Source organism: Amphiprion ocellaris, chromosome 5 (genome assembly GCF_022539595.1).
Source record: "Amphiprion ocellaris isolate individual 3 ecotype Okinawa chromosome 5, ASM2253959v1, whole genome shotgun sequence".
Lineage (NCBI taxonomy): Eukaryota > Metazoa > Chordata > Actinopteri > Pomacentridae > Amphiprion > Amphiprion ocellaris.
The window spans coordinates 21,461,761-21,474,684 of NC_072770.1; the positions used below are offsets into that span (position 1 = coordinate 21,461,761).

The window sequence follows — 12,924 nt, forward strand, 5'->3', positions numbered from 1 at the left end:
GTTTACATACAGTACAGCATGTTACAATTTCCAAACGCATTTGTAGCACTTCCTGGTCAACCAAAAGCTTCGTGTGTTTCAGTCAAGTTGACATGAACATTCATTCCTTCTAATTGTGCAGAAGACAAATGACACAGCAAGACTTCATTTTGGTCTTTGGTAGTGAACGGAGTCATTTTTATGTGCTCTCGGTGCAAGCTGATGTATGAGCTACCGGGGAATACACACTGTAATATCCCCGCCACAGTACATAAAAGCATATCTGAACATTTGACAGCTGGGCTGGTTGGTAGAAGAGCAGAAGCAGCAGAATTTTCATGCCATGCAGTAATTCAAGCAGCAGCTTGCAGGGTGACGACCATCTCAGTTTAAAGGTTTCTGTGCAGCTGCATTGTGTGCAAGAATCTTTCTCTCTTTGTTAAGGTCCTCCTAAACTGACATTCAGCAGGTGATTATTAGAATTTCAGTTGCACACGTTATGAATAACAAAGCAGATAAAGTGAATTCCAACATTTTAAATAACAGAAATAGAAAAAAGACACACTAATTAAAATTGTGTCAACATTAATTTAGGACAGAAGGTGGTTAAACATTTACTGTCAGTGTTCTTGCTTATCAGAAAAAGATTGGCTGCTACAAAGGATTAGTTTTATGTTTTTTAAAAATATATTTCTTTGCTGTTATCCCAAGAGTTTGATATGAGGATCCATAGCACTTATGCAGATGGATACAGAACATGTCTGCAAGTTAAACATGAAGCTAGAGCCAGAACAGGACGGACTTAAAGACTGAAAGCAGAATTGAACAGTTACCCTGCTTCTGGCTGGTTTCAAATGAGAAAAAATTTTGAAAGAAAACTGTTATATTTTTTCTTTTTAATTTTTATACACCAAAAAAAAAAAAAAAAAACCCTCAGTAAATAACATGGTGTGGTTTTTCAAACAGGTAAGCTGAACGCCTCCCAGACTGAATGCACAGAGATGAAGCCACAAGTATCGATGTGCTATATTTACTGTACACTGTCCAATGTTTTCATGAGTATAACACACACAGGAGACCAGAGGGAGTCATTACATCCACAGACCCCAAGCTGTGGTTTATGAGCGAGTGAGAGATGGCAATAAGTTCACACACGTGGGGTTTGAGGTTTATCGTGAGTATGACATCATCCCATGTGGCAGCTATAGTTATGAAACCGAAAGGTCAATAAGAAATACCGTACAGCGAAGGCAGGAGGTGGTGCTGTGAGATATTTGCACTGACAGCCTCCCTGAGCACGGCTCTCCTCCAACATACATTCATTAACTCTTTCTCTTATCCTCCTGCCACACCCTGATGAAGAACTGCACAGCTGCAGCTCTACCTCCATCTCCAGGTAGTTGTCAGCTCTGCTCCCACATGCCCCTCCGCCACCCTCATCCCCATGGTTAATTAATTGAACTAATTAGGGGTCCTTGTGTTAGTTCCATTGCCAGGCAATGTCCATGCCTTATCTCAGTCCCACAATGCACTTGATCACAAGCTGCTGTGTTTGAGATGTTCCAAAGAAGTGATTAATTAATTCATGAGCGGCGGGTCGTTAAGACACACCGCGTCCCCCCTGACATCAAAGTGTCGGCGGTGAATGCACGAGAGGCTGATGTTTGTGTGAAGACAGAGTGAAAAGTAGCATGTTAAGAACTCCTCTGTTGATCACACATGAAAGGCCGACAGACGAGCTGAATGTGTGGGTTAAAGGCTGAAGCTCAGGCTCAATCTTTGAAGGCTTTAAGAAGCATCTGGCATCCTGTGATATGTCTAATCAGCATTAATAATTTATCATGAAATCCATTGTAACTGAATGTATTTAAGTGAATAACTTGCGTGCATCTCGGAATAAGAAACTAAATGTAAATATTTCTTTCCATTACATCTGCTCCATTTTGTTATCTTTAAAGAACATGCAATGCAATTTTTTTTTATCTTTTCGACTGCTTCGCATCGAAACTAATTACTGGGCAGGCAAATAACTGAGAGAATAATTCTGCTTATTGTCTTACGAACTGCTCTTTCAAGAGTCATTCAAATAACTGGAGAAAAATAAGCAACTAAAAAAATGTATACATATCTATTTGACTTCTTTGTTGTGCCCCCTCAAAGCTTAATGTCACAATAGACCTAAAGAGATTCATTCTTCTCTCTGAGGAAAAGCGCAGCCTTTCAAGTTTCACTGAAGCTGCGAGACACAGGGAAGAAAAATTGCAGCCCAAGACACACATTTGAAGATCAAAAGGGGCCGAATCGTGTGTATGTTTGCATATGAGTGTGTGAGGCAGAAAGAAAAAGAAGGAGCCGCTGTGGACCGCAGCCATTAGCAACAATTCCAAAGCATTTTATCAATCTGGTGCACACCATCAGCTGGCTGAGCCGTGATTAAATTGACTGACGATGTCTTGTGCGGGAAGTCTGCAGGTGACCTCGCTGACCTCCAGACTGCACACGGACCATTCATGCATGCACACGGAGGTACTGAAATGTACGCATGTGAAAGCATTTTCTTTGCACACATACCGCACATAAAGACACACTCTTCATCTCTGAGTGGAGGCATGAGGGGTGGATGAGCTAATCGGACAAACTCCTCTGGAATCCTTGGAGGCGTGACCCATCACCAGGTGAGCAAGACGACAACAAAAGACAGACCCCCTCCTCCTATTCACAGCAAGGGCGTCTCCTCAGGGAACTATGCATGTTTCAGTATGTATGTGTATCTCAGGGGGAAGGAAGTCTTAAAGGTGAACGAGGTGACAGCTGAAAGTCAAGTTCAGCCCACTGATTTGAAGCGTTTGAAGTCAAAAGAAAATTGGGGGAAAGTAAGAAATAACTCAAGTGATCTAATGGATCGTACAGCACCACCGGTGGCGAGCGGCCGGGTTGTGCTCGGGAGATTAGGTCCATGAGATACTACGGAGGACCTCTTTAAAAAGCGCTGCAACGCTCTGTATAGATTGTTATCCCATGTGTGTTAATCAGACATCAGGAAGCTTTAGGTCAGTGGAGCGGGGAATGGATTTTCTCTGGCCCTGACAGGGAGACGCAGTGCATAATGGTTTCTACCTGTGGAGGAATTAACAAGCCAGTCAGAACAGGGCAACAGCAGCCAATGAACTTTCACTCCACTGCAGACGCTGACATGCAGTGAAAGCTCCCGTTAAAATGCCCTCACCGCCTCAGATAAGTCGGTTTGAGGAGATTCCAAGCATTTACTCAAACTGTGAAAAGTTTATAAAGCTTTAATGCGGCTAATAAATTAGGCTTGTAACAGACTGGTGGCCAGAGGAACGCTGCCGCCATTAGTGTATTGAACTTTTTTGCAGACGGAAATGTTATTGGAAAGATGTAACTCTGACTAGCTGAGCCATAGATGTGTTGGTTTTTTGTTGAAGGCAGTAATTTGCTGGTTTCAATCAATTATCTGTTCCACATATATTTAGAAAATATGAACAAGAAATGGAGGAAGCAAAACTTGTCTTCTCATCAATAATATTGGTCTATTAATGGATTAAACTCAAAGTTACTATGACCTCAAACACACCACCAGACTAATTATTGTTTATTCACACTTCTTACAGAAACCCAAAGGACAAGTACAAATCAGGCAAGAAATGAGTTCAGAATTTCTTGCATTTTTGTAGAAATAAACATTTATGAATCAAGATCAAGGTTTTGATTTATTATAGTGTTTGGTTTCTACCTGAGTGTGGGAGACAAAAACTTAAATATGATTTTCTTTTGAAGTTTCACATAATACGTATATTTTTAACAGGCCACATGGTTGTTGAATTAGTTGCTGGTTGCTGTAATTATTCCTCATTTCATGTATCAATCCATCTGCAGCATCACTGTGCTTAAAAACTGAAGATAAACTCACATCACTCATTAGGTACAGAACAAATCTAAGGTCCAGCTGAAGTCTCAGCCTTAAGCTGAACTTCAAGTGGCTGCAGTTTACAAGGGTTCACAAGGCTCAGCATACAGTCTGAAATATAGAGCCACATATAGAACTTACATGCACACTGACAAACATGTGTAATCACTTCTGTATGTACACAGGCAGTGCTGCATAGACAGAATTCAGTGCACCTATGGGTACATTTTTGAACTACCTCTGGCCTTATAGTAGTTTTATACAGCAGTAGTTAAATTAATATTAGCAGTTATGGCAGTTTTTTTACTTGGACTTGGAATTGCTCCACTGTGTGCTAACCCTGATGTCTGTTGTTTGGTGCAATGAAGAGTAAACTTTTTTGCAAAAAGAGGCTGGACACACAACAAGGCTTTGCAAAGCTGAAGGAGCTGGAAGATAATTCAGTGTGGATGTTTTTCTGCAAAACACTTCCTGCATGTGTTCATTTGATCCACCGTCGGTATATAAAAATATTGATTAGACCAGCTTTAACTTTATCTTTCAGGCGCTTCAGGAGTCATACCGCAGTCAAACATATAACCGAACATTTCACTGAGACTTGCACTCTCCTTGGGGAGCTCGTCTTGTATGCTGTGACTGTCTGTGGTGGGCTGAAGGTTGGCAGCACCTGTACTTAACACCCACTCCTCTCGCTCAGACTCACACAGCTTTTTTTCTGCGCACCATAAGTTAAGAACGGTGACAGTAATCCATCTCGTAGCATCCCCCAACCGGTCACGGCTGTCACCTTTGCCTCGCCAGGAGCAGCTGAACCGCTCACCGGATTTAGGGGCCCTATAGATACCACTGCCACTCATGGTGCCCCGGTTCCGCCGTGCACTTGACGCAACGTACATTGACAGATACCAATAGACTCCTCAGCTAAAATAGAATTTCAATTTCACTGGGTTCAGCATGTGATAAAACACAGAGCCCTCTTCAATTGTAACTAAACGAGATTAAAAGGGAAAGGGGAGGGGGGCAAATATAGATCATGGCTTTATTAACTATGGCAACAGAATTTTGCATGCAAAAAGAGGTGGGGTGGGTGGGTGGGTGAGGAAACGAGCATCCTGCGCTTTGCAAGGAATTTATCATAATGTTCGCGCTGCAAGATCATTTGCCTCTTGACAGGATCATTACGAGATTCAGTGCTCCCACGACCATTACGCAATTTCAGCGTTCTTCCTTGGATGGAATTTTAATTGAATTAGCCCGGCTGGTTACACATGGTGCGAACGATAACATTTTCTGTCTATCTGGACTCATTGAATTTGCTGGGGGGGAGAGAGGGAAGTGCTGACGGTTCAAGGCAGGCCATGAAAAAAAAGGACAACGTGGTTTTGGTACATTCCACTGCTTCCTTCCTGGTCTGTCCGTTCCTTCTTGTTCAGCAACAACACATTTCATAAAAAACACTGGTCTGGCCCATCTGAGCCGCCTGACGCTCCGCTGTGTTATACACTCAGAGCCACTCTTCCATGCAAGTGCCCACGTATGCTGAGGGCATTGCAAGCATGATGTATGGTTAGGAGGTAAACGTGTTAGTATTAACACCTCCGGAGAACAAACCCCCACCAGCCACTCAAGTGCATTCCTGTAAGAATGATTAATGATGCTAGTCATGTTATGAAAGGCAGGGAGATGGAGGAGGGAAGTTATCATGCCACAGCCTGACAAGACGGTTTCTTCCCACTGTGAACATTTTGAACCTGAATTCTCTGATGGTAAATGACACAGTCCATTAAGAAAGCGTTGGGTTGGGTAACAATAGACTCATTTCTATAATGGAGCAGATTTTAGCTTTGGTATTAATAGCAAAACTGCCTTTTTTCAATACCTGAGAGACAATCATTTTCTAATTTTAAATGGTGACACATAAGATGGTATACAAGAACAAGCACAGATCTGAACAAGTATTCAGTTGCATTTTTCTTGTCAATTTTCCACACATGGCACTGTAAACATTTTAAACTGAGCAAATAAAAAACAAATAACAAGGCTGCGACACCTATTATTTAAATCTGACAGTAAATGTTGCTTCTATTTCACTACACAACAACATGCTGCACAGTCCTGCAGAATCATATCAGCCTTTGGAACAATGCCACCAACTCACTGCATGGTTTCCAGTAGTTCCAACATCAACAAGCTTAGTTTTGTTGTGTACTTGCCAGTGTGACGTGGTCAGTGCAATGCCGCACATGTATCAGTTTCAAACGTAAAGCAGGTGTAAATGAAAAACACGCATCAGCATTGTGCAGCTGCAGCATTATGTTGGCCTCCCAGAGAGAGTCTCCAAGGTAGTGCAGGAGTAGGAAAACAACTGTACACATCCCCATGTTAGGAGAAAACAGTGTATAGACTGAAGTCTGTCGCCAAGTGCTGCTCAAATCCAGGGGAACCTTTGGATTCGTTGTGTTTCTCCTGCAAGGTCTTCATCTTACTATGGAAAGGGCTGAGATGACATGTTGTGAAGTGGCTCTGATTGTCACTGTCTTGGCAACGCCTGATTCCTTCTAACTGCTTGCCAATCGAAACATGAGCAAAGACATGGAGCATGAGTGAAGCTCAGGATGCTGGTCTCATCATGGACTGTTCTGCCCTTAAAGCAGCCACGCCCTTATTTATGCAGAACTTTAAATGTTAATACAATTTAATCAGGCAATTGATATGAAAATTCATCAACCCTACAGTTGTAATGAACAGGAAAATTAGTTATTGAGAACAGAATTGTTTGTTTGTACCAGTCTGTAAACATGTTTATTTCTGCTGCATATTTGGGCATTTTAACAGTGAAGCCCATGGGGATTGACTCATTTTAGAAGGCAACCTCAAGTGGCCATTTGCAGAACTGCCGTTTTTGGCATTGATTCATTTTTGGCTTGCATAATGATGTGAAGTGTGTAACGTGTTGGATCCTAAATTTAGTGCTCCAGCAGAACATGTCAGTGTATATGAATTCAGTGCCATTATAGAACCATTCAGTAACAGAGCTGCATCGTTACTACGTGCGGATGAGTCATAAAATAAAAATCCAAACTAGCGTTATTTAGCAAAAAATGTTTAATCTCTCCTTGATGCGTGTTTATTTACAAGTAGTAAATCTGCAAAATAGGAAATAACAGAATATTTACACAATGAATGTTAACCTGCAAACTTGTGACAGTCGCTTCAAGTCTGAAACTCTAAAAATGTATCAGAGTTATTGTAGTATTAAAATTCTTTTGCCAACTCTATCAGAAATTCACTTGCTTTGTGTTTCCATGGATGCTATGTAACTTCCATGTCGAAAAAAAAAGAACAGCTGTTGAATTTTCCAGAATGAGAGGAAAGTAGGGAAAAAAAATTACTGAAAACAGAATGATGCCAGGACTTGGTTTGATTCATCAACGGTTTGGAAAAGGCAAAAATGACTGAGCTGAGAATGAAAAAGGACTATGTGCTGAATCCACTCCCACTGAAGGCAGTGTAGTAAATTCGACTTGCTGATTTGTTCTGATGTGACTGAAAAACAGCATAATACCCAGCGATTTGGTCAAACTACAGTCAGTGTGTTGTTCTTGTGACAAGTTGGAAGTCAGCAGCTGATGCTGGCTGCTCTAGATGACACTCAGAAAATGGACATCCTTTAAACCACCTCAGTAACAATAAATACAAGTCAATTGTCAGACTGAACAGTGCAAAATGGATTACAGAGAGGGGCAGCTGGGAAGTTTCTCTAAAAAATATGTCTGGACTTGCAAAGCAGGTCAATCTAAAAGGCAAGCAGCCATGCAAACGGTAAACAAGCTGGACTCCCTCAGCAGTCATTTAATGAACCAAACTACAGCCAGAATACGACACAAATGGAGCATGAACCTGAGAATGGATTGAGAATGTTTAAGTGTCTTTAAAAAGCCTGACAGATCACCAGCTGGACACTGCAGCCTCAGCTGGTTTTCGTCTGTGTGCTTAGGCAGGGAGCTGATGTGTCCCTGCTGTACATTGTACTCATACAGATCAGTCAAAGAACTGCTGTTAACACTGAACCTCCACAGTCATCTTTTTTTTTCCTCGCCATGTGACCTGTACAGTAAGAGCACCAACATGTATGAATGCAGCAAGAAGTCAGAGAAAAAAAAACATGTTTAAAATGTTTGTTTAGTGGACTAAGTATATTTTTGGTGAAGGGTTCGCTGTACTTGTTTCTCCCTCTAACAGAAATTACGTAATGTTTGTGTAGCCAACGTGGTGAGCTGAAAAGGAGAAATTTGTATCCTAACTTGGGCAGTGGTCCCTTAAGACTGTTTTTTGGCAGGTACAGCATGAACTGCCAAGTCCCATTAAGGATAACCGGAGTAGGTTCATGTGGATGTAGCTGCAGAAGTCATGCCACATCTCCGACATGTACAGTAAACAAAGTGGTGGGTGGGACAGCGACAGCATTTATGATCAGCATAAAATGACAGCCCTAATGTTTGATAGAAAAAACAAGGTACAAGAGTTAAAGCAGCAAGTCACATTTCTATCACGACACAGATGCTCATCTGATTCGACAATTTCATTTTGATCCTTGAGATCAGGAAAATAAACCTCAAGTTCGGTCAAGTACTTCAACTTCAGGCAACCTGAAGAGAATTTTGTCTTCTGTGTACCGCAAAATGTACAATTTACACGTTGAAAATAAAAAGACTAAAACAAACAAAAAAACCTGATTACAAAAAATGGCAAACAGTTTGTGTTCATCATGATAAAAAGTATACAATTTACAAATGAAACATTAACAAACAAAAAAAAACATTATACAGACCACAGTTTGGTTTTCGGCAAGCAGAAAAAAAATTCTCACCACAAAGTCAAAAACCATGACTTCAAGACTTCAAAAAAGAGAAACAAAGAAATCCTCTTAACAGAGCAGTAATATAAAAAGCTTAAGCCACACATGGCAATAGGCTAGTTCTGAAACAAGAGCTGCAGGCTAAGGAGCAATTACTCAGCCTTGTGTAGGTAATGAACAGAGGTGTCTCACCTCTGCATCTTTCTATACCCTCCTCATGGATAAAAAGCTAAAACCCATGTCTCATATATATAGGTCAGAGGTGGAGAAAAACACTCACAATATCTTTTCCTTTTCGTCTCTATATGGGTATTAACATTGAGAAAATGGAAATAAAAATGTGGCTTTAGGCTGGAAACAGCTTTTCTGACTTTGCTTCACCAGTGAGGGTTTCAGCTTAACTCTACCTGACCTCATTGTGGCTCCTGAAAAGACTTAAAATGGAGCCTGAGAGCACCAAGACTTTGGTTTTGCTCTTCCAGGGCCATGTTAGAAAACAAATGACCCCTCAAATGATGGCTAACACAAACCTGTGGATTCTCAATGGTTGGATATGGTGGATACGTGACATCGGGGCAAACGAGAATATCTCAGGTAGTGCAATGTAGCTACTTCATTGTTCAGTCACTAAACCACGATCCGCTGAACTGTCACTTCTTAAGCCCTGAAGAAGAGAACCAGACACTAACGTGGCCATGATAAAGCAACAATGTTGTGAGTAGATGTCTGGCTTTCTGGAACCAACAGATTGCACTGATTGAATAAGAAACAACAGCAACTTCATGTTATCATCGCGACACCATGAACTCTGGAGAAGATGGACAACTTTGTGTCATCTCGCTTCCCGCCACTTTAAACAAGGATCTCATGATGGGTCATTACTCAAACAATTCTTTTCAGTCACTAGGCATGTTCATATTTAAAATCATACGGTAGCACATTCCATCTAACAAAATGTCTTTGCACTAAACAACATTCAAAGAAAACATGGCACAGTACGACTTTTTTGTTTCTTTTTCGTTGTTTTTTTTGTCTACGTTGTGTTTTTTTTTGTACTTGAAATATCAAATCAGTCATGTGTTATTGTTTTGTTTTTACTGTATTTGTTGGTTTAAAATGAAAAAGAAAACAACAAAAATGTTTTCTCCCTAATCTTTCTTTAAAAACGTAGCTGTATTTATATATAATATCTATATAGTCTTGCTTTGTAACGTTTCTGTAAATTGTGCAAATTCAGCAGTAATACAAGTGGCGAGAGATCAGAGAGTGGGCAGTTGATTACATTTACACACACAAAAAAATCTAACATCCTTTAAAACTGTGACAACTGTTGGAGTCACATGACACAGAGCCTCTCTCCACTGACTCGTCACAGATTGGTCCATTCTGCTACTGATGCCGTCCATGGAGTTCCTTTCTAGGCTTCCATTGTTTCTTTCCTCACCATCGCGTCGTCACGACAAAACTCCTGAAATCAAAATCAAGCAAACCACAAACACCAACATCCACGATAATCAAATGCTGTCAGTCGACATGTTCTCCATGTATGCGTGTGTGAAAATGTCCGGTGTCTCGGTCTCTCACACAGACTCGTGCCCACACACACTGTATGGGGCTGCAGACAAACACACACAGACACATGTAAGCGTACACAGGCCCGCCCATCTCTGCCGAACCCCCCCCATGTTGCAGTATACTGCTTCGGTCCGTTTGCAGTTCGTCTGTCGTATTGTTGGGGGTTGGAGTTTTGTTTGTTGTCTGGGTGAGAGGAGCGAGGGAGAGAGACAGATGGAGAGGAGGAGTGAGTAGAAGGAGGAGAAGGAGGCGCTAGATGGTCCTCAGCTGCTCAGAGCCATTGTGTCGATGACCTGCTCCAACTTGCTCCTCAGTCTCTGTCTCCGGGCCTGCTCGTCCCGCTCCAAAGCTGACAAGATCTGGAAATAGAGAGCAGCAAGTGTTACATGTGCATGTTTTTGCTTTCAAAACATTTAGACGTCTAACCTGACTGCTCCGTGATGCACAGAGACTCTACACACATTCATGAGCTCTACATGCTTCAGCTTTTCAGGCAGCCGGAGCACATTAGCTCATCAATCCAAAATCAAATTTAAAGCAAGCACTCCTTTGCAACCTCTTTCTCTTGAATTCCCCCAGGAATGAGAAACACTCGACACGCTAATAATCATTACAAATAAACACTTTTTTACCTTTATTTTATTGAAATGCACCAGGGTGCTTCACAATTCTGTAATTTTTCCAGCAGAGATTTTGTAAAATACAGTTAGCATGAAACTTTGTCACGAATAACAACAAAAGACAAGAAATGTATATGTAGGAGCCATAAATGAATTGTTGCTTTATTGTAAGGTTAAAAGGCATATTACCTGTTGTTTGGTTACGATATTATTTTGTGATTATGTTGAATAGATTGATAGCGGGTCACATGCATATGGGCGGGGAAAATCAAGCGAATATATTCACCTGTTCACTGGGATGAGCTGGGTCGGCGTATTTTTTTGTTGACTGCTAATTTTCTTTGATTGCTTTGATTATGACTTTGTGCACGTTATCATGAGTTGATTATCTTTTTTCTTCAATGAAAGGTTAAATTTATTATTTGGAAATCTCAGCGGATTCTTTCGTTTCGCATGTTAGACAAACAGGCCCAGCCTCAGTCTCTCAACGACTCTTGTTTAAGTCGCTACAGTATACTTTATGGTATGTTCACATTATTCAAAAAAACATTTGCTACATCCTTGTCGTTGTTTTGACATTGAAACATTGACAACAGTACTAAACTCAAATATTCAGTGTAACTCTGGCAGCATAAAGTATCTTGACAACATAAAAACGGACTCTAGCCTCACCTCATCCTTGTACTTGACGATGTAGGAGTAGATCTCGTGTAGAGCCGACATGCTGTTGAACTGGTTGGCGTGCAGGCGCGACTGCTCCGCAAGGTAGGCACTCATGTCTTGGTCACTAATGGCTGGCATCCTGGAGATGTCAGAGTAGTACCTACACGAAGACAAGAAACATGCAACATGAGTTTACAGTGGAAAATCTTGAAAATTTCCTTAAGAATATTTAACATGAGTTCGACATCCCAAACAAATCCTGCATACTGGCGTACCTTTCTACCCAGTTCTTGTAGTTGGGGATGTCTTTAGCGTACAGCAGCTTGTTTGAAGGGGAGTCCTTCCCCAGTTTATGCTCTGATGTCGAACACGAGTCCATGAAGGTCTGAGCCACCACAGACAAGCAGGCGTCTGTGATGCTGTTCTTGTGGATGTCAAACACAAACTGTGGGTTCTTGATCACATTCACCCAGAACCTCAGTGGAAGACTGGAAGGATTGAGAGAAAACAGGGATGAGGTGGAGGGAGGGAGATAAAGAGCTTCAGAGTTAGAGGCACTTGACATACACAGTGTGGCTGAACAAAGGAGCAGTCTGAGCGATAAAATATGCAGAATCGCAATGAAAAGAAGAGCGCTGTACATTCTGCTGCAACACCAAAGTGAATGTGTTGCATATTCGCTGGCTTTCCGTCTAATTTTGCTCACACTACAGCAAGTTTCTCACAACACAAATTACCCCACTAAATTATGCTCTTTCACAGCACACACACACACACACACACACACACAAACTCACCAGTTGCTCTTCCAAGTGTGCCGTACATCAGAGTCTGATATGGAGTGTTTATCTGCCTGCTCATCCAAGAAGTCAAACATGTACTTGATGGCGAGAGGCAGGGCGCTGCCTCGATGCGCTGTGCTGAAGATGGTCTCAAACAGGTCGTCCACAAACTTCTGGAGTGTCCCCTGAACACCAGAATCAACACTGGATTAGTAGTTTGTTAAAACCTTCTGGTATTTTCTGTTCTGTTGGCTGGGGTGAGCTTTTACAGAGTACATTAGAAATGAGGAGAAGTGAGAGTGAGTCAGTCAGGATCTATAAGGGTTTATGAAGGGGGACTTGAAGATACATAAATATTCTCTGGTCCCTTAACAAGTCATTATAATTCAAAAGCATGTATCCCTGTTAGACTCAGATTAATGTTTGAGCAGTTGTGTTACAGCTCCACTAAACAACTGCCTCTGCTTGCACATTCTTCGTTGCTGCTGGTGGTCTGGCTGTAGGCGACGGCTGTCAGTA

At 41.5% G+C, this 12,924-nt stretch overlaps 1 protein-coding gene across 4 annotated transcripts in view; it reads right to left on the reverse strand.

The window, feature by feature from the left end:
- Window positions 1-6,994: 6,994 nt before the first annotated feature.
- The window catches only part of LOC111577037 (plexin-A1-like), a 203,099-nt gene continuing 197,169 nt past the window's right edge, over window positions 6,995-12,924 (reverse strand). For all 4 annotated transcript variants that reach the window (XM_055010656.1, XM_055010654.1, XM_055010655.1 and 1 more), the window contains exons 29-32: window positions 12,421-12,590; window positions 11,899-12,111; window positions 11,633-11,783; window positions 6,995-10,699 (exon numbers count right to left, since the gene is read on the reverse strand). In XM_055010656.1, coding sequence (XP_054866631.1) covers window positions 10,604-10,699; window positions 11,633-11,783; window positions 11,899-12,111; window positions 12,421-12,590 — 630 coding nt within the window. In that variant the 3' untranslated portion in view covers window positions 6,995-10,603. The remainder of the gene's footprint in view (window positions 10,700-11,632; window positions 11,784-11,898; window positions 12,112-12,420; window positions 12,591-12,924) is intronic.